General features: G+C 47.0%; 2 protein-coding genes across 2 annotated transcripts; one reads left to right on the top strand and one right to left on the bottom strand.

Annotated features, from left to right (window-relative positions):
* The first annotated feature begins 5,164 nt into the window (after positions 1–5,164).
* pfdn1 (prefoldin subunit 1) lies at positions 5,165–6,671 on the top strand. The gene is made up of 4 exons (XM_082548435.1): positions 5,165–5,245; positions 5,582–5,748; positions 5,835–5,919; positions 6,490–6,671. The coding sequence occupies exons 1-4, from the start codon at positions 5,213–5,215 to the stop codon at positions 6,571–6,573; spliced, it is 369 nt and encodes a 122-aa protein (XP_082404561.1). The 5' UTR covers positions 5,165–5,212; the 3' UTR covers positions 6,574–6,671.
* A 5,646-nt stretch (positions 6,672–12,317) lies between these two features.
* Positions 12,318–21,073, bottom strand: ttc1 (tetratricopeptide repeat domain 1). Its single transcript, XM_082548434.1, has 8 exons — positions 21,014–21,073; positions 20,156–20,622; positions 20,013–20,073; positions 19,242–19,354; positions 18,691–18,727; positions 18,452–18,600; positions 13,006–13,060; positions 12,318–12,623 (listed from the first exon to the last, which is right to left on the bottom strand). The coding sequence occupies exons 2-8, from the start codon at positions 20,606–20,608 to the stop codon at positions 12,487–12,489; spliced, it is 1,005 nt and encodes a 334-aa protein (XP_082404560.1). The 5' UTR covers positions 20,609–20,622; positions 21,014–21,073; the 3' UTR covers positions 12,318–12,486.
* Positions 21,074–22,034: the final 961 nt, after the last annotated feature.

Genomic DNA, 22,034 nt, shown 5'->3' with positions numbered 1-22,034 from the left:
ACATCACACCTGCCTCACTCCACCTGCCTGGCTCTACCTTCTGTTACCTGTGTTCACAGCAGCCTTTCATCTCATCCACAGAGGAGAGAAACACAGTGGGTGGAAACAGTAGCGGTTTTTGAGCGGGGGATTCTCTGGCTGGCTGGAGCAGCATCTAATCACCAACCCGCAAAATAAAAACAAACCAACAAACACGAAAACACCAGACATCATGATACAGACTTATAATTTGCACCGATGTTTTTTCGAAATTTTATACGCGAAAAGTGAGCGCGAGAGCCCTCGGTGCGCCTGCGCGCTGCTGAAGTCAAAGTAAACTTTATTGTCATCTCCGCTACAGACAGTCCAGCATATAGAGACGAGACGACGAGGCTGCAGCTACAGCGGTGCAAGTAAACAAACAATAAATATAAGAAGAGTAAGAGAATAAATATACACTTGAGGACCAGGAGTAAAGGATCAATAACAATTCAAAATCTATGATTTACAGTTTGATGATTTAACCCTTTAAGACCTACCATAGAACCAAGTCTGCCAGAGCTTACTTTATATTTTTACATGGTGTAGTAGCATTTCAAGTTGCTATACATCAATACAACCGTTATAGCCCAAATTTTAATAATATGTCTGCATTAAGTCCATAGTAATTACATAAATTGCAAAAATGTGCAATAAACTACAAGAAAATTTAAAATCTTTTTTTTTACATATATTTCTACTTAGAGAAATTCAAGAGGCTTATCCCTGAAAACTTTAAAACTTTAAATAGAAAAACATTGAAAAAATAAAACTTCAAGTAAAACACAAGCACTTCTGTTAAATTATTGCAGAGTGTCCACATTGTAATTCAACAAAATATCAGTGAACTATTTGGCACTGTCTCCAGCTTTCAGAATAATAAATAAACACTTCTGTTTGGAATAAAGTAAATAAAAATTAGGTTTCAGAATGAAATAAACAATGGACACAGAATGTCCATATTGTTTGTTTGTTAATTTATTTCAAACATGTAAACAATATACAGGTACATTTAGTATGTGGAGTATGTGGCAGGGACTAAACACGATCACAGACTTTAGAGGGAAAACCAGCACACCGCAGACCACGGCCTCTCTGTGTGAGGATCTAAACGTATTCTACGCTAGATTCGACACAGCGAACACCATGAGACCGGACAGTGTGCGCACCGCGGATGACGTCAGTGCGCACACTGTGTCTGAGGAGGATGTGCGGAGGTGCTTCAGGAAGGTGAACGCACGCAAAGCTACTGGTCCGGACGGGATTCCCGGCCGCGTCCTCAGGTCATGCGCGGCTCAGCTGGCTGGAGTGTTCACGCACATCTTCAACCTTTCCCTCTCTCTGTCTGTAGTCCCAGCCTGCTTCAAAATGGCCACCATCGTCCCTGCACCCAAATCCTCCACCATCTCCTCATTGAACGACTGGCGACCTGTAGCCCTGACCCCCATCATGAGCAAATGCTTCGAGAAGCTGGTCAGGGACTTCATCTGCTCTGCACTACCCGACTCACTGGACCCTCTACAGTTCGCATACCGCCACAACAGGTCCACTGATGATGCCATAGCCCTGACACTACACACTGCCCTGTCACACCTGGAGAAGAGAGACACGTATGTGAGGATGCTGTTTGTAGATTACAGCTCAGCATTCAATACCATCGTTCCCTCGAAGCTGGACAGGAAACTGCAGGATCTAGGACTGAGCAGCTCCCTCTGCAGCTGGATCCTTAGCTTCCTGTCTGACAGACGCCAGGTGGTCAGACTGGGCAGCATCACCTCATCCCCCATCACACTGAACACTGGTGCTCCACAGGGGTGTGTACTGAGCCCTCTCCTATACTCACTCTACACCTACGACTGCACAGCCACTAACAGCTCCAACATCATTGTGAAGTTTGCGGACGACACTACAGTGGTGGGTCTTATCACCAACGGTGATGAGACGGCTTACAGGGAGGAGGTCAGCGCCCTGACCCACTGGTGTCAAGACAACCATCTCACCCTCAACGTCGCAAAGACAAAGGAGTTGATAGTGGACTTCCGGAGGTGCAGAGAAGTACACACCCCCATCACCATCAACGGCGCTGCTGTGGAGAGAGTGAGCAGCTTCCGGTTCCTTGGGGTACATCTGGCTGAGGATCTTACGTGGTCAGTACACACAAACAAAACAGTGAAGAAGGCGCAGCAGCGCCTCTTCTTTCTCAGGAGACTGAAAAGATTCGGCATGAGCCCCCGCATCCTCAGGACCTTCTATCACTGTGCCATTGAGAGCATCCTCACTGGATGCATCACCACCTGGTACGGCAACAGCACCGCCTACAACTGCAAAGCTCTCCAGCGAGTAGTGCGGTGCTCTGAACGGATAATTGGAGGTGAGCTTCCCTCCCTCCAAGACATCTACAGGAAGCGGTGCCTGAGGAAAGCGGGGAGGATCATCAAGGACTCCAGTCACCCCAGCCATAAACTGTTCAGACTGCTTCCATCAGGAAGGAGGTTCTGCAGCATCCGGTCCCGTACCAGCAGACTGAGAGACAGCTTCTTCCATCAGGCCATCAGACTGCTGAACACGTCATAGACACCTCAGCTTCACTACTGGAACTTCAACATTATGCACTCCACACTGTATATAAATGCCACTGTTTTGCACATATTCAACTCTGTATATTTTATATATTTTATTTATTGTTGACTCTATTTAATTTGTAAAATATGTGTACACACACACACACACACACGTAGAAAAACATTTAGTATACACATCCAGAAATTATTATTATTTTTTTGCATATACTATTATATATTGTACATATATTTATTAGTTTCAGATTTAGCCATTCGTATATTTTGCCTGTTTATGTTATTGTATTTTGCACAACTCTGTTGCTTGTGAAGCTCGCACACAAGAATTTCACTCGAATGTGCTGTACCAATGTACCTGCACATGTGATGTGACAATAAAAGTGATTTGATTTGATTTGAGTAAAGAAAATAAGAGAGAGAAAGTTATACTATACAAAAGTCAATGCATTTCAATATCGCTGCTGTTCTGATTCGTTTACACGTTGAAAGGAAGTGGGAAGAAGTACACACCGATTTAATCCCATAAGTTATCAGTTAATATTTAGTTGCGGTGCGTTGGTGGTTCTTTGTGTCCGGGGATGGGCGTCCGGGTACACACCGGCTCACTCCTTGGCGGCCGCTTATCGGGGCCTGGAGCCTGGGGCTCGCTCGGGCCACTTCGGAGGTGGGGTGCTCCCGGCCTCTCGGCCTGGGGCTCGGTCACTCAGGCACGGCTGGCTGCCGGCGGAGCTCACGGGCGCGTCACTGCAACTCCCCCTGGCTTCTGCTCCGCGGCTGCTGAGTGAACCCTCATCTGCTTGTTTTCTTTTTTCTTTCTCAGCAGGTGATCCAGGTGATCGATATATGTGGTTTTTTTTCTGCCCATTCTGTTGGTTTTTGTTTTTTGCCCTTTATCCCCGTCCCTCTTCTCAGCTGTTTCTCTTTCCCTCTAAAAGAAGAAGAAAAAAAAATATTTAGTTGCTTCCTCATTGATATAATCTGTAATAAAAATAGTGAACAACTATATACTATAATATCACATCATGACATTTTTAAAATAGAGATTCACTTAATTTCAATATTTTCCTTTTCTTTATAGTTTGAGAAGATCATATTTTTATAACTCTTTTTGAACTGTTCTATGTTTTGACGTTGCTTTCATTCCATATTCAGACTGTTCCACAGTTTCACTCCATGCACAGAAACACAAAAGCTTTTCCTTTTAGTACGAACCTTCCCTGTTGTGAAGTGACAAAAAGCCCTTAAATTATAGCTTCCTTCTTTCAACAAGAAAAAACGTACTCTGAATATTACCTGCCAGTTCCTTATTTTTTTTCTTTGATTAGAATTTGTGCTGTTTGGAATTTTACTAGATTGGCGATTTTCAATATTTCAGTGCAAAAATAGTGAGTTTGTACGATCCTGTAACCTGCACTGTGGATGATTCGAACTGCTTTTTTTTTTGAAGAGTACAAAGTGAGTGTAATGTGGTTTTATAGTTGTTGCCCCAGACCTCTGCACAATAGCTTAAGTAAGGTGAAACCAGTGAACAGTAGAGAACATGAAGGGATGTTTGTCTAATACCTGCTTTGCCTTGTTTAGTGTTGCAATGCTTCGTGATACGTTGGAATGAATATATCTTACGTGAGCTCCCAGTTAAGTTTTTCATCTATTATTTTCACTGACTCTTTCAATATCAACACCATTTATTTGAATCTCAGCATTTGTATTTAAACTACTATTTCCAAATAACATAAGTTTAGATTTATTCAAATTTAATGATAATTTGTTTTTATCAAGCCAGAACTTCACTTTACTTATTTCATATCCTCCAATAAATTCTGCAGATCATCACCAGAGCAGAAGATGTTTGTATCATCAGCAAAGAGAACCACTTTTAATACTTTGGACACTTTACAGATGTTGTTAATGTACAAGTTGAAGAATTTTGGACCCAAAACTGACCCTTGGGGTACACCACAAGCAATGTGCATACATAAGGAGCAACCACCATATAATTTCACAAACTGCTTCCTGTCACCTAAATAACTCCGGGCCCAATCTAGAGCGACCCCTCTGACACCATAACGTTCCAGATTTCTTATTAATATATCAGGATCTATAGAGTCAAATGCCTTCGTCAAGTCTCTGAATAACCCAGCTGAATAAACATCAAACAGAAAACTGATTAAACAGAAGTGTGAGATGGTCGAGTTTACTCCAGTGTCCTGTTATATTTTAGACAGCAAGGAGCAGACGGCCGAGTTTATTAAACTCCCCCGAGACAGCGGTGACGCAGATCTGAAGGCTGGACCGTCTTATTTCACAGCCTCGCACTTCCGGCCTTCTCGGTCTTTGGAGGACCTGGCCCACGTAGACCGCGAAGGCCGGGGTCCTCCGAAAGACGTTTTGGGACACAGCTAATAAGAATCAGAATACTTTATTGATCGCTGGGGGAAATTATTTTTTGTTACAGTGCTCCATTATAAGCAAACATTAACAAGACAGACACTCCAGTCCAGCAGGTGGCGGTAGTGCACTTGACGCTCTTTGCTACGCCCATAAAAAGATAAAGGAAGAAGAAGAAGGCTCTTACGCATGCGCAGTGTGTCCTCAGAGTCGGGAGCAGAAAGAAGATGGCGGCGCCCGTAGATCTGGAGCTGAAAAAGGTAGGAGCTCCTCACCTGTGTGTGTGACTAGCGCGGCTGTTTCACACGTGGTCGAGTGTTTTTTCCACAGTTTCCGATTTAAACTGCCTACGACCTCGTCTGTGTCCGCGGGACACCGAGACCGTCACGCTCGTGACTTTAACACAGCTGCGCTCAGGCCTTGTGTCGTCACCGTGAGGTAGTTAGAGCCCCTAATGTCATACTGACGCAGCGGAATCGTGTGCGAGTGGGTTGTGGGTCTCTGGTGAGACGCCGTGACGTAGGGCTAAAGGGGGCGGGTACTTCACAGTGGGCAGGCTCTGTTACCATGGGGACTAACCCAGGTGCGCTCCGCAGGCCTTCTCCGAGCTGCAGGTGAAGATGATTGACACGCAGCAGAAAGTCAAGATGGCCGATCTGCAGATCGATCAGCTGACGCGCGTTCAGAAGCACGCCAAACTGACGCACGCCGAGATCGCCACGCTGCCCGACAACACGCGACTCTATGAGGGTGTGGGGCGCATGTGAGTCACCTACCTTCAACCTTAACACACCTGAACGTCACGCAGGTGTCAGCCAATCACATTGGTTCAATCATGATGTGTTTCAGGTTCATCCTGCAGTCCAAGGAGGAGATCAACAACCTGCTGACAGACAAACAGAAGACGGCTGACGAGAAGATCAAAGAGTTGGAGGTGCGCATGCACACGCCTCTTCTCATTGGCTAACTACTGATTGACATCACGCGTGTGGGCGTGTTCTGCGTGGGGTTAGGGAAACCTAGTCTTGTCAGGAGAGACGGCATCCATCCCACTTTGGTTGGAGCAGCTCTCAAAATAGGACTATCCAGAGTTGGGACCTGTTTCACCTTAAACTTACTGAACACGGTTGTCAGAAGGGAGTTTTTCCTTCTCACTGTTGCCAGGTGCTTATAGAGGGGCCCTTGGCAACAATCTCAACTATCATGTGACCCCCCTCACACACACACAGAGGGTCACATGATAGTTGGGGTTAGAGTCTTTACTTTAAAAATGAAACACGTTGATGTAACTGTTGTTGTGATTTACACAAAAAAAGGAATGAATTGTCCTGCAGTCTGATTTCAGGAGGTTGGAACAGCGTTGGTGTGCGACACACACACACACACACACACACACACACACACACACACACACACACACACACACACACACACACACACACACACACACACACACACACACAGAGCTAAGCACTGACAGTATGTTTGTGCTTGTGATTTCCAGCAGAGGAAGGTGTACCTTGAACGCAGCGTGAAGGAAGCTGAGGACAACATAAGAGAGATGCTGCTGTCCAGGAGAGCCCACTGACCATCATCATCACACACACACTATAATTACACTGTAATACACACACACACACGCTGTTTCCCGTGTGAGTTTTCCACAATAAAAACTTGAAGACGCTCTGCCTGCTGGTGGGTTTTTTTAGTCTGTGATTTAAATCTTTACTTTGAATTTGATGATGATGAAGAGGAAGACAACCCTGTTCTCAGTGGGTGATCTGATGATTAAAACCAGCAGACGATCATGTGACTGTATGGAACTACGTTTGCCCAAAGGAGGCGGGGTCATAATGTGATCGGTCACTTTGAATCCTTTGAAACAGAAGGATTCAAAGAGCTGACCTGAGGTCTGTGCCCTGAGGTCGATCAGGACATGAAGCGATTATATTAAGCAATTATAACTTACCAGATATTTAAAGCTGCATGTCTAACACATGCTTAACACACATGTGTAACTGCACCATGAGTGGATGCAGCGCTAAGCACAGGCCCTGTATTTCTCTGGTTTTATGATGTTCTCAGTGTTCAGGTGATAAATCAGCACATAACTGAGCAGCAGCAGAAATAACAGCTGCAGGTAAACAGCAGCGACCTGATTCATTTGGTCAGAGATTCATCCGAACAGTGAAGATCCTCTGAACGTCGAAGGTGTTACGAAATCAGTTTTACCCCGGTTCTTTTATTCGTCGAAAGTTGTCATTTCACAAAACCTTTATTCATCTTCATTTAAGCATGCACTTCTAGAAGGGAAGACGAGGCCGGTGTGTCCCTCTGCAAAAATCTTCACTGCTTTGTCTGTGAAACACAGTTTTGTAGTGGCGACCCCATCATAAAACCCCCCACGGTGTGCTGCAAACTCTGTGTCTATGTGCACGAGCACATGAATGCCTACATGTGCGCGTTCCCACGTGTCTATGTGAGTGCTTGTGAGTGACTGTGTGCGCATACCTGTGTGTATGTGTGTGCACATGAGTGAGTGTGCGTGTGGATGTGTGTGCGTGACAGTTAAAACACTGTGGGTGTAGGTGACTCCCTAGGTCATAAAACCCATCTCCCTTCCAGACCACAGTTATCCAGTTACAAATGTTGAGACCCCCACCCAAACATCCTCTGGGGAATTTCCACTCAGCATTAACGCCTCTCTGTTTTACTTTCACAGTTCAAGTGGGGGAGGGGTCTCCTACAATCTACTCCTAAGTTCACGACACAGTGAGGCCTTTATTATATTAAGGGCAGTGTCTCTACAATAATTCTACATTCTATGTTAACACATTTCTAAACTCTAAAATCAGCTAAACACTCCTACAAAGGTCAGATAAGCTGCCGGTGTAAGATGAAGCTGAAAGAAACGCACATTTACCTGGACAGGTGAGTGACATCAGAGCCCCGACTGCATGAAACTTTCTGAGAGCCAGCCCACTTGTTCATGTACGTGTCACCTGTGTATCCTCGGACTGTGACGCCCACCCAGCCCACATCCTGGGCTTTCCACTTATGTCATGTGACCAGTTTACCACCTCCTTTCAATCAAAACCGCCGACACACCAACAAGAGGAGAGGTTAGCAAAATACTCTCCCTCTACTACTATTGTTACCATAGTAACTACATGTAGTGGTGTTTATTACATGGTTATTACCTGTGAAATTGTCTTTCTTTGAATGTGAGCTGCAGCGGACACCAGGACAGGTTCAGTGCTGCTGTTGGAGTACAAAGGTGAAGCAGAGGGAGGTTCAGACTGGATGAAGAGGAGGAGTAACGCCTGGTCTAGGAGAACACGACGAAGAGGAGGAAGACACAGGACTACCTGACGAGGAGATTGACTCGGGCGGGGCGGTGCTCGGTGGGCCAGCACGAACTGTGTGCATCATTTAGTTCCAGGATAATGTATCCAGCGTAGTATCACATTAGATTACTGTGTTGAGAGTATCCGGTACTTCAGTACTCGTGTGAGCCTGAAGTCCGAGAACACTGGAGTCCGATTAAGCACATGGATGATAAACTGAAGGTTTGGCAGCTGCTCCTCAGACCCCGCTGTCAACAACAAACACCACCTGCCAACACAAAGGTTTTCTTTGCCACGTCAGTACATGTGGTTGCCTCCACTGACCAGAATTATCAGCAGGACAACGATGGTAGGTTAGCAGGCAAAACCTCCTTGCCTACAAGTCTCTGCCCCCACTGCTGCTAATGGTCTGGGGCTGGATTGTCTGTGGAGTGACCAGAGACTGGTGCTGCAGTCGACTTGTGATTGGTTGGATCGGTTCCCACAGGAACTCACATAAGCTTTGATCTATATTTCACAGCCATCGATCTCAGAGTCTTCTAACAACTGGAACCACAGTGAAGGACCAAGTGTCACAGCCAATGAGGCGCCAGGAGAGGAGCATCAGTGATGGTGGAAGAACTACGTCTGTTCAGCTAAATATACAGGTTAATATCGTCCTGGTAGCAAACAGCAGAAAACAAGAATAATGAAGATTTTTGTTTTTTCATCTAATTAAAGGTTTTTAATGACACCCTAACACGGGTGGGGAACTCCAGGCCTCGAGGGCCGGTGTCCTGCAGGTTTTAGGTGTGTCCTTGATCCAACACAGCTGATTTAAATGGATAAATGACCTCCTCAACATGTCTTGAAGTTCTCCAGAGGCCTGGTAATGTGATTCAGGTGTGTTGACCCAGGGTGAGATCTAAAACCTGCAGGACACCGACCCTCGAGGTCTGGAGTTCCCCACCTCTGCTCTAAAGCTGTAAAGTGGTCCAGTTTGATTTTCTAAATTCAGCTGTAATTTCAAACCAAAGTTGTCCTTTTGTTGTTGTCCACTATAGTCCTGTGTGTTTAAAAAATACATTATAAGTAGTTTTTAGGCTCAAAAAGAAATCACACACAAAAAAAGTGGAAGGTACTCTTCTTCTTTGGTTTCCAGGAGCTAATACCGCTGTTAGAGGCGGGGCTTGATGTCAGACAGGAAGTCACCTGCTGTCAGGATAATTAAGTCTAATCAGGTTATTGTGTCACAAACAGCTGATCCATCAGAGCGCTGACACTGAGGTCAGCGAGTGCTCTGTACCTGTCTTCATGACCTCAGTCTGTGGCCACGCCCCTCTGCAGGACATGTATAGGAATTTCTTTTATTTATGTATTAATCACATTACTTTATTGTATGATACCTTGGTGCCACTGGATTTTATCATGTCTCACACTCATGCAGTTAGACAAATGGTGGGGGTGTAGTAAGGAAGTTGGTGGGAGCAGACGACTCCACAGGAAGAATCCTTTGTGTCTTCGAGGACTCTGGGAGGTAGCAAGGGAGTGTGACCCTTAAGGTGTGAAACAGCTGTGCACTGCATTTTGTTCCTGGAGAAGGTATTTAACTGAGCTCAAAGGAGCTTGCAAAGAAAAGCGTCTGGACTTCTTTAAGTTGCTTGAAGACGTTTCACCTCTCATCCGAGAAGCTTCTTCAGTTCTAAGGTCAAATGGTGGAGAGTCCCAGATATAAACCTAGTGGGAGTTTCCCCCCACAGAGGGACAAAAGGACCCCCTGATGATCCTCTAATCGTCTGAGCCAAGGTGGGAAACTGGGCATGGGTCCCAATCAGCCAGAGTTTCGGGTGAGTTCATTGTGAAACCTGGCCCCACCTTATCATGCGAATTCCTGAGGTCAGATGGTCCAGGATGTGAGTGGGCGTTAAGGCGTCTGGGAAGGATCTCAAAACTGGATTATAGATGGCAGAGAGTTGGTGTCGTAAACCCCGCCTCTGTTCAAAGATGGTCGCTCACAGTGGACATAGATGGCTTCTTTCACTCCTCTCAAACCATCTGTCCTCTCTGTCCAAAATGTGAACATTGGCATCCTCGAAAGAGTGACCTTTGACCTTTAGATGCAGATGGACTGCTGAGTCTTGTCCTGTGGAGGTGTGGATTATTGACCGCCTTACATATCACCGCCTTTACCCAGGGGATGCCATACCCTGCATTTACGGACTTCCTAAAATCCACAAGGAAGCTGTCCCACTCAGACCCATAGTCAGTAGCATAAACTCAGCCACTTATAACATTGCTAAACACCTTGCTACCATCCTTGCACCTCTCGTGGGGAACACCCCACACCACATCAAGAACTCCACTGACTTCACCGACAAGGTCCAGAAACTTACCCTGGATCCAGATGAAACCATGGTGTCCTTTGATGTAGTCTCTCTCTTCACTTGCATACCCACCACGGAGGCCGTGGAGACTGTCAGAAAACGACTACAAGAAGACAGCTCCTTGGAGGACAGGACCAACTTCACACCCGATCAGATCTGCACACTGTTAGACCTCTGCCTCACCACTACATATTCAAATACAACGAAGGCTTTTACAGACAAAAACATGGCTGTGCCATGGGCTCCCCCGTGTCACCTATTGTAGCCAACCTTTACATGGAGGAAGTGGAAAGGAAGGCTCTTGGCTCTTTCAAAGGAAGAGTACCCAGCCACTGGTACAGATATGTGGACGACACCTGGGTCAAAATCAAGACACAAGAAGTGGAATCCTTCACTGCGCACATTAACGCTGTGGATAAGAACATCAAGTTCACCAGGGAAGACACAAAGGACGACTGTTTGCCTTTCCTGGACTGCGCTGTGCACATTGAACAGAACGGCAACCTCAACATCGAAGTTTACCGGAAGCCCACACACACGGACCAGTACCTCCTCTTTGACTCCCATCACCCTCTGGAACACAAACTTGGAGTAATTAGGACCCTACACCACCGGGCAGAACATGTTCCCTCTAAGCCTGAAGGAAAAAGAAGGAACACACACATGTAAAGGAAGCACTCAAAACGTGCGGCTATCCTAAATGGGCGTTCTTAAAGTCAGCAAAGAGGCACAGAAAAGAAGACCAGACACCAGCGAGGGAGGATAAGAAGGACAGACGTAACAACATTGTCATCCCCTATGTAGCCGGTGTATCAGAGAAACTTAGGAGAGTTTTCTCCAAGCATGACATCCCGGTGCATTTCAGACCCAGCAACACGCTCAGACACAAACTGGTTCATCCTTCCCAGACGCCTTAACGCCCACTCACATCCTGGGCCATCTGACCTCAGGAATTCGCATGATAAGGTGGGGCCAGGTTTCACAATGAACACACCCGAAACTCTGGCTGATTGGGACCCATGCCCAGTTTCCCACCTTGGCTCAGGCGATTAGAGGATCATCAGGGGGTCCTTTTGTCCCTCTGTGGGGGGAAACTCCCACTAGGTTTATATCTGGGACTCTCCACCATTTGACCCTAGAACTGAAGAAGCTTCTCGGATGAGAGGTGAAACGTCTTCAAGCAACTTAAAGAAGTCCAGACGCTTTTCTTTGCAAGCTCCTTTGACTACGATGACCTGGATGACTGAGAACCTTCACAGACGCATTTAACTGAGAGCCATGCTAGGCTCAGAGAGACTCTGCTGACCTGCCCTGCGGTCATGCAGGGACTTCATCAAGCTTGTTTTTTTCTGTTCTTTGTGTTTGATTAAAGAATGTTAGCTACTGCTCACCGCTCGTCTGCAGGCTTTATTTAAACGGAAAACTTCCACAACAGACAACAGCCTGTCTGCTTACTTTATTAATAAAGACTCACAGCTGGAACTGCTTCAGCACAGAGGAGGGCCTAATCCAGCTCAACACCGTCAGAGGTAACTGCGGTGACGCATAGAAGCTCCAAGTTAAGAGTTTCATCAGAGCAGCTTAAATCAGACAGAAAATGAATGGAGTCTGGTTGGAACAGATTACCTTTCAGAGGTTTTTTATTCCTCTTCATTAAGAGTCAATCACCAATCAATAACCAGTCCGTACTGGCTTCTTCATGATCAGTAACTAAACTGATCAGCAGACAGGTGAACCGCTGCTCTGTGGTGTGATGTCACAGCTGTGAGCAACGACATCACTGTGACATCATCACCTGTTGTTGTTGTTGGGGTTCTGGATGAAGTTGATGGAGTAGGCGCCGCTGGCGGCGTCCTGGTTCACCTGGAAGTTGTTGGTGGAGAGTCCGAACGGCCGCAGGACCATGTTACCTAGGTCCTTCAGCTTACCTGTGGGTCAGAGGTCACAGAGATCACAGCTCCATTGTATGTCTAATGTATGGCTTTTATTGTGAAAGGACTCCAGGCCCTGAGCTATCAGGCTGCAGGCTTTTATTGTTTAAGTCGCATCTCTGTAATGTGAACAATCAGAGCCAACAGCTGATCAGAGTTCATGTCTGATCTGTGTGTGCCTTTAAAATCATGTGGATTGATCATGTGATTTCATTTCAGTCTTGTCACCGATTGGCTCCTCTCACCTGTCACAGGTGATGTTATGGCTGAAAAACACTGTCTCCACCTGAACAGGTACCAAGCTGCATGTCGCACCGACAGGTACGTACCAGACAATCATGGATGATTGATTAATGGTGTGTTCAGGTGCAATACGTACTAAGCATCTCCTCCTTCAGCTTCTCGTTCCTCTCCTGGATCTGTAGAGGCAGCCTCTGATAGAGACACACAGGTGGACACAGGGTGGGAGACACAGGTGGAGGGAGAGAGAGAGAGAGGTCAGCTGTGTAAGTCTGTTTTTCGTCCCTTTCACGCCTCCTTAGCGCTGACCCCTGACCTCAGAGGGGGCTGAACCTGAATAAGCACAGGAGGCCCTGGTAAACCCTACTGGTCGCTCTGCACGCCACTGTGACACCATCAGACTGGCACAGGAAGCTGCTGTAGTCGCCACGTTAGACGGAGGAGAAGAAGAAGTCAGAACTAGAAGCAAAGTTTGAAGATCTGAGACACTGTCGAGTGTTTGTTTCAACGATTTTTCCACAGACTGCTGCAGCAGCTCTGACCGTGTAGGAAACGAGGAGGCGTTTCTCTTTTACTGGCTGAGGTGTTTTTGCAGGAGGTGGCGCAGAGCCATTGCAGGGGGGGTCGTGGTATGAATGAAAACCAAACAAAATGTTTGGACGCAGCGAGCATAATGAACATTGTTTTGATGGGGCTCCCACACAAACACAAAGCAGAGGATGAAGCATCACCAGATATGCTTCCAAACCAGCTTCCTTCCAGGCCAAAGACTAGAACGTGTGATGAAGCATATCTCGCTTTAATACAGATTTTACTTGCTGTCAAATCTTGTTTATTTTGGGTTGTTTTGTTTTGACCCGTTGTTTTCTGTCTGTCACTGACAGTAAACTGCAATGAAGTTTGAAAACAAAATATGTGCGTGTGATAGGAGGATGTGTTTGTGCGGGGGGCCTAGCAAAAAAAGTTTGGGAACCACTGTTTTACTGAGTGAGGAAGCTCTGAGAGTTGTGACTGTCTTTAACAGGGACGGATCAGAGGTCATGCACGGTGATGTAAACATGCCAGACTCAAGTAAAAGTGACCAGGTGCGCCTGCAGCCCCAGCGGATACACTCATCAAATAAACTGTGTTTGAGACGTGTAGCAGCTGCTTCAGTTTAACCAAAAGGCATTTCCAGTGGAAACTGGCCGACGTATCCCCACCATAACCATGTATAATATCCACAAAACTTAAAAAGCAAAGTCGAACTAAAACGTACTAAAAATGTCCTCTGTACCTCAAGATGGCGCTGGTGTACGTGGCTGCTCGTCTGTCGCTGTCAGTTTTGTTTGTTTTTATATTGCTCCTGTCGTGTGTTACTCAAGAAATCGGGTCATTACTGGTGTACGATCGCCAATCGCTTCTGAACCTCCGAAGTTCTGGACAAAATACAGCTCCATTTTCTAACGGAGGTCAGAATTCATGGTGTCCGCTGCTGTCACATATCCCAACTTGCCTATGCCGTGCTGTCATGCTACCTCCCCGGCGAAGCGTCGGGGTAGGCGCAGTGGTCGGCTGGTCAAACTCAAGATCTCTTTGGTGCACCATCTCACTACCGTCAAAGATTATTTCCTGGAGTTTTTGTGCACCGACGTTTCCTGGACCCCGTGGGTTCCTGCCTCATCCCTGTGGTCTGCCAGGATGATGCGCCGCTCCTCCGTGACCCCTGTCCTCCTCGGCTCAACGTGCGCCGGGCGAACCTCGACAATCTGAGGCCGCTGTGTCGGACTCCCTGTGCCGCTGGGGCTTTTACCTCATCCCCGGCGCCTGTCAGGATTGGGCTGGTAAACGCCAGATCACTCGTGAACAAATCTTTTATTCTGAATGAGTCCGTCATCTCCTGGAAATTGGACTTCATGTGTGTCACGGAGACTTGGCTTAACACTGGTGAGTCCAGTATTTTATCCGAACTTTTACCAGCGGGTTGTTCCTATTTTAACACACCAAGGACATCAGGGAGAGGAGGAGGTACGGCGGTTGTTTTTAAAAAGGATTTTAAATGTAAACAGTGTGTTTTACAGCCCTCGTCTTCCAGTTCTGAGCTCACGTGTTTTGAAGTTCTAACTCTGTGCTCTTTGCTGTTATTTATCGTCCCCCTAAATACAATAAGAATTTCATTAATGACTTTTCAGAATTTCTAGCTGGGATTCTGCCCAACTATGATCATGTTCTTATTGTGGGAGATTTTAATATCCATGTCTGCTGTCCTGATAAACCTCTGGTGAAGGAGTTTTTAAGCCTCATTGACTCTTTTAATCTGGTCCAGCCCGTACCTGGTCCCACACATGAACACGGACACACACTAGACCTGGTCTTGTCACACAGTCTACCTGTGTCTAATGTGGAAGTGACTGACACTGCCTTCTCTGACCATATGGCTGTATTATTTGATGATGTGTTTTCACACACTACAGTTCAAACCAGCGCTCCTGTTCGCCGCTGTCAGATTATTAACCCTTCCACTGCTGCCCAGTTCTCCTCTGCTTTTAACCAGCTGTCTATCCCCGCCGATCATACTCCCTTGGACACAGAGAACCTCAGCTCCTGGTTTCAATCTTCTTGCCTAACCATTCTGGACTCTGTGGCACCATTAAAAACCAGGAAGCCCAAGGCTAAAACGGACCCTTGGTTTAATGACGCCACTCGGGCTGTGAGGAGGGAGTGTCGTAGAGCTGAACGCAGATGGAAGAGGGACAAACTGCAGGTGTCTCTGCAAATCCTAAAGGACTGCTGGCGCCTCTATCAGGATACGGTCAAAGAGGCTAAAAGAAAATACTTCTCTAAGATCATTTCCTCCAACAGTCACAATCCACGTGTTATTTAACTCTACTGACTCAGTCTTAAATGCTCCACAAAGTGGCTGCTTGGAGGCCTCTCATAAACTAATGATTTTATGTGTTTTTCATTGAGAAGGTTGCAGCCACGCGGGCACTCATGAGTCCGACCCCTCTGTCTCGATCCCTTGCTCTGCTGTTTTTAACCAGTTTGAGCCTGTGACTCTTTCTTATTTAGAGGATGTGGTCGGCCACCTGAGGCCCTCTGGTTCCCCAAATGATCCTGTCCCACCACAATTTTTTAAGGAGATTTTTCCTAGCATAGGCCAGGCTGTTCTTACTGTTATAAACAGCAGTTTAATATCTGGTGTAGCCCCTGCTCATTTTAAGCATGCAGTAGTACAACCCTTGCTTAAGAAACCTGCCCTGGACCACACTGTGTTGGCTAACTACAGGCCTCTCTCCAAGTTGTCTTTTATGTCTAAAATCTTAGAGAAAATTGTTTTTTTTAAAGGAGAATGGTGTCCTAGAGGTCTTCCAATCAGGTTTTAAAAACTTACATAGCACGGAGTCAGCACTCTTAAAGGTTTTTAATGATATCTTCCTTACCTGTGACTCTGGTAATCATGATGTTCTTGTCCTCCTTGACCTAACAGCTGCCTTTGACACTGTAGACCACCGCATTTTACTGACTCGCTTGCACCATCTTGCAGACATTCGTGGTACTGCTTTGAAATGGTTTAGGTCTTATCTTTCTGACAGAACTATTAGTGTTAACTTTTCTCAATTTTAGGGCCTCTACTTTTTTCATTATATTTACAGCCCCTGGGAACCATCCTCAGAAGGCATGGAATATCCTTCCACTGCTATTAAGCCACTTCTAGCATCTCTAGAAGACATTAAATCTTGGATGTCCCTAAACTTTCTAAGATGTAATTCAAGCAAAACTGAGGTGATTCTGTTTGGTCCTAGTGGACCTTGTGAACCCTCCGCTATTGATTTGGGACCCCTGGCAGAGTATTTTAAATCTGTTGTTACTAACCTGGGTTTTAAGATGGACAGTGATTTTAAATTAGACAGTCAAATTAGGGCTATTGTCAAGTCCAGTTTTTATCATTTAAGGCGTTTGGCAAAGAGAAGACCTATTTTATCCAGGCTGCATTTTGAAACAGTAATCCATGCTTTTATTCCATCTCGTTTGGCTTACTGTAATGTGCTGTATTTTGGAGTTAGTCAGCGTCTTCTCTCTCGTCTGCAGCTGGTCCAAAATTCTGCTGCACGACTTTTAACCAGAACTCGTAAAAGAGAGCAAATAACTTCCATCCTGGCTTCACTCCATTGGCTGCCTGTATATCTTAGAGTTCATTTTAAAATTCTCATGTTTGTTTTTAAATGCTTAAACCAGGGCTGCCCAATCCCAGTCCTCGAGAGCTACTATCCTGCAGCTTTTAGATGCATCCCTACTCCAACACAGCTGAATCAAATGGTTTGATTACCTCTTCAGCATGCCATCATGTTTGGCAAAGGCCTGATAACAAGCCATTCATTTGATTCGGGTGTGTGGGAACAAGGATGCATCTAAAAGCTGCAGGACGGTAGCTCTCGAGGACCGGGATTGGGCACCCCTGGCTTAAACGGTCTTTCCCCAACTTACCTCTCTGAGCTTCTTCGTCCTTACCTACCCCCCAGGTCTGCTCCTGGAGGTACCCAGGTCCAAGAGGAAGCTCAGAGGGGGCGGGGCCTTCTCTGCCCCAGCACATTAGAGAGGCCCCCTCACTGTCCACTTTTAATGTAAAACCCGTTTTTACTTCTTGGCTTATGACACAGTCAGACCCTGATTTTATTGATTTAATTCTTATGTGATGATTTTATTGTTTTAAACGTTTTTATATTGTCATCCGATATATATCGTTATATCGAACAGCCCTACGGACTCGCGTACTTGAGAATTGAGAAAGGGCCATTGTACCGGTATTACCGTGAACTGTATAATATAGCCCAGTCCTAGCAGGGAGGCAGTTTATGTAAGGTGTGGTTACAGGGGGCGGGAGCCTGCAGTACAGGGAAGGCGATGTGACGCCATACATACGTACACATTTCTTTCTAAACACGACTGAATCCACAGAGGAACATCCTCACAAAAACAAGCTGAGTTAGAGAATGACTGATGGTGTCAAACAGATGGTGCAGGTGATTCCAGCTGTTCTCCCTCACAGCAGGTGTTTGATTTCACTTCCTGACAGCGCCCACATCGTCTGAGGCCTGCCCAGAGTCTGTGTGTTCTCCAAGCATCAAACCGGGGACCCTTCACATGTAAGAGTTAAGCTGTTAATCACCACAGGAAGTCTATAAGATCTGCACCAACACGAGCGCTCTTCTTCTACAGAGAAGTAACCTCAGCAGGGCTCTGAGAACACTCTGACCTGGCGCCGTCATGAACACACTACAGCAGTTACCATGGTGACCTGCCTACACGACAGACAAACTGCATCAGCCCACAGACATCCTTAGTTTGAGAACTTTCAGTGAATTTACATTCATCATGATTTCACCTACAGAGTACTCCATCAGCCGGTCATCTCTTTAACGGGTTCACTTCCTGTTTCTAAAACTCCGCTAACTGGCATCACAATTTAAAGACTGATAAATTATACAAATGAAATGGAGATTTCATGTAAACTCCAGCTTCTTTGGCTTTTAGCCCACATTTTAGGTTTTAACATTGAACAGAGCTTGCCTGGTTCTGCTTTGTCCCACAGTCAGTGAACTCACCATGGCCGCCTGCCTGGCAGCAACATTATTTGGGTCTCGTTCCAGAACCTTCTGGTAGTCCTCCAGAGCCTCGTCCAGCTTTTCTGTCTGCTCGTAAAGCTCCGCCCTCCTCAGCAGCGCCCGCAGGTAGTCAGGATCCAGCGCTATTGCTATGGGAACCACAAAGCCAATCAGTCAGTACAATGAATAATTATTACACAGCCGCTGCTACCCAGGAGGGGTGTGATGTCATCGCTCACCTCTGCTGCAGTCTGAGATCGCCTGCTCCTTCAGATCCTGACAGAGACACACACTGTAAGCACGCCGCTAACCTGTTAGCACGCAGCTAATGGCATTACTGATAACTGATCATTGCTAACATGCAGTGTTTTGCACGTTTCAAACTTTTGCTCTCATTGGTCGATCAGGAGGAAACGCCCACCTGCTGCAGCACGAACCTGGTGACTCGAGCAAACTGCAGTCGCAACATTAAATGTCCAGCGGCCTAATTTGGGGCTGTGTGATGCCCACGCACAGGGCATCACACAGGAAGTGACACAGGAAGTAGAAAACGTTAGGGGGGTACCCAAGTTTCAGAGGGAAACGAGCGATGTTTACAGCGTGTGGACGCTTCCTCCTGATTGGATGAGGTGTATCTGTGTGCAGAGCCACAAAAGGACTAACCAACACAAAGCTGTGTTAGAGGTGAAGCAGGTACTCATAGAACCAGACTTCTGTCACACCGACGGCTCTACATCCTTCATGTTAGCAACGATACTGGCATAGAGCTAGCGTGTTTATAGCATGTTACCAGGTGCAGCCTTGCGGCGGCTCTGTTGGAGAACAGCACAGCTCGCTCTCTGCTGAAACAGACGGGGCACACAGACAGCGCATCCGTGTAGTTTCGCCCCGCCTCCGCCCAGTCTGTGGGAACAACAAGCAAATGTTACACACAGAGCCCAGAGCAGGTCACCACGGTAACAGATCAACATGTATGACATCACCATTTCTGAAGACGGCTCAGTTTCCTGATGAGCAACAGTAATAAATAATATTGATTGCTCCAGCAGGTCAGACTGAAAGTGATCATGTGATCAAGTCTCTGTCATTCAGCTGCAAACACAGAGCACACACCTGAACACGTGTTCATCCAATCACATTCATTCACCCTAATCTGATTTCACGTCTCCTTCATCAGGCCGTGGGAGAGGAATCTTTCACGTTTCCATGGATACAGGTTAAAGTCTCACAGTGCAGGCGGCAGTGCTGAGCATGCTCAGACACAAAATCATTCACGGCAATCAAAATTTATTTTCCCGCCACAGATCACCAGATTCTGCTGGTCTGAGTCAGAGGTCGTTCAGGGTCAGAGGTCACACAGACTCTCACCTGTGGTTTAGGCGGCTCTCAGGGTTCGTGTTTGTGTGAGATGAGTCACATGATCCATACTGCCCTTTTTAAATGGGTCAGAAGCAGCCAGCCCCGCCCCTTTCATTTGACCGTGTACGGGAAACCCTGATAGTGTGACCTCTGACCCCTTGCAGTATGCAGGAGCTCCACAGTGCTGATCTCACAGACTCACCTCCCCTCTTAAAGTGGGCGTTTCCCGCCTCCTTCAGACTGATGCTCTGCTGCCGTCGACTCTGAAAAAGAAGAACTCTGATTTACCACCGTGTGCCGACACCTAAATGTCTCTCAATGCAGGTACTGGTCAGCAGGTATTACCTCCTTCTCCTCCTCGGTCAGCTCCTTTTCCACCTCCCTCAGGTAATCATCATCAAACTCTACGGCTGGGCTCACCTCCTCCTTCAGCTCCGTGTCAGAGTCATGCAGGGAGTCTCCATCTTGTTGCTCCTTCACCTCCTCCTCTTCCTTCACCCCGTCTACCCCCTCCTCCCCCTGCTCCACATCCTCTGTCTCCAGTGGAGCTTTCACCTCCTTCTCGTCCTCCTCTTCCTTCAGTCTGTCTCCCCGCTCCTCTCCCCGGTGTCCTTCTGCTGCCTCCCTCTCTGTGTCTCCTCGTTCAGTCTGTGTGTGTTTAAAATGAACGTCCTGCTGGCTCTCCTCTCCTCCTGCAGTGGGGTCAGGAGGCTCCAGCGTGTCCGGACAGTCATAGAAGTCCTCCTCGTGCTCCTCCTCCTCGGCCCTGCTGTGTCTCTGTATGCCTCCTCCGCTCATTCTGAAACTCTGAGCTAAAATAAAAATTTAACAAACTGATTAGAGGCCTGACCTTTGACGTCACACAGAGCCAGTGTTAGCCAGCTAGCTGCACTGAGCTAACAGCTTCAGTTCCTGCTGAGCCTCACTCTTCTTCTGTGGCGATCAGCTGATCAGCTATTGAAGGATCGGCGCGATTCGCGTCTGCGTCACTTCCTGTTGATCAGCCGGTATCGATCACTGGTCAGGTTTCTGTTTGTTTACTAAGGAGCTACATGCTAACAGCTAAGCTAACGGTCAGCTGGGACTCTACACGCACGTGTCAGTCGTAACTATGTCACGGCTCTGCCTGACGTCATCGAGGTGACAGTCCGTTGCATATCGATAACCACAGAAACGTTAAAATCAGCTGCTTTTCGGTCTCACCTGTAAACACCGGTGAATCTGCGCGACCACGCTCACTGACGTCATTTCCTATACGAGGAACGCTTCCGTTTCCTATTTAAAGTGTCCTGTAGGTACCGCCCCCTGCCGGAGGAGTAGTTTGGTCTTTTTTATTTTGATATGAACTTTATTTGACTATCCAGAGTTGGGACCAGGAAGCAGAGTTGCAGTCTTACACGCCTCTCTGCAGCTTCTCTCCTCCTGCTACCCCCCAAAAACCCATCTCCATAGAGACTGTGTCAGCTCCCAAACAGACAAAAACAAACTAAAAACCAGCAAAAAACAACTTAAACATAAAAATTCACAAAGAAAGAACAATACAGTATCCACATCTGAACCAAAGAGTAGAACAGTGAAATGTGGATTATTAAATATTAGGTCACAAATGTGTTTAAATCCTGCCTGTTGATTTAAACAGGCAGGAGAAGGTACAGAGGGTCGGAGTAAAAGAGGAGGACACTCTTCATGTCTGTCTCCACGTTGGTTGAGTGTGGAGTAAGTGCATATGAGAGCATGAGGGTGGGAATGGATGTTTGTGTCTGTGTGTGCCTGTATGTCTGTGTCTATATGTCAGGTTGGGTATCAGGCGCCACCTCTCTGGGGACATCTCAGGCCCTCCAAGGTTTGGAGGTTTATCTCCCCCCACCACCACTTCCCCTGCCAGTGGCGGACTCCCTCAGGTGTCGGTGCGTTGGTGGTTCTTTGTGTCCGGGGATGGGCGTCCAGGTACACACCGGCTCACTCCTTGGCGGCCGCTTATCGGGGCCTGGAGCCTGGGGCTCGCTCGGGCCACTTCGGAGGTGGGGTGCCCTCGGCCTCTCGGCCTGGGGCTCGGTCACTCAGGCGCAGCTGGCTGCCGGCGGAGCTCACGGGCGCGTCACTGCAACTCCCCCTGGCTTCTGCTCCGCGGCTGCTGAGTGAGCCCTCATCTGGGACTCTCCTCAGCTCTTTCTGGGACAGTGGCGCAGCTGCCCCTCTGTTGGTCTTCCTTGGTCTCTTGTGT

The sequence above is a fragment of the Aulonocara stuartgranti genome (genome assembly GCF_965226115.1).
Source record: "Aulonocara stuartgranti genome assembly, chromosome: 10".
Classification (NCBI taxonomy): Eukaryota; Metazoa; Chordata; class Actinopteri; order Cichliformes; family Cichlidae; genus Aulonocara; species Aulonocara stuartgranti.
Note: the sequence above shows the minus strand (reverse complement) of the source record. Positions and strands in the feature narration are given on the sequence as shown.

Coding starts and splice junctions, on each gene's coding strand:
- ttc1 (XM_082548434.1), bottom strand. CDS start 20,608: ATGAGCGGAGGAGGCATACAGAGACACAGCAGGGCCGAGGAGGAGGAG. Junction 13,061..18,451: donor CTGCCAGGCAGGCGGCCATG/GTGAGTTCACTG, acceptor TGTCTCTATCAG/AGGCTGCCTCTACAGATCCA. Junction 12,624..13,005: donor GCTGAAGGAGGAGATGCTTA/GTACGTATTGCA, acceptor TCTGACCCACAG/GTAAGCTGAAGGACCTAGGT.
- pfdn1 (XM_082548435.1), top strand. CDS start 5,213: ATGGCGGCGCCCGTAGATCTGGAGCTGAAAAAG. Junction 5,749..5,834: donor TATGAGGGTGTGGGGCGCAT/GTGAGTCACCTA, acceptor GATGTGTTTCAG/GTTCATCCTGCAGTCCAAGG. Junction 5,920..6,489: donor AGAAGATCAAAGAGTTGGAG/GTGCGCATGCAC, acceptor TGTGATTTCCAG/CAGAGGAAGGTGTACCTTGA.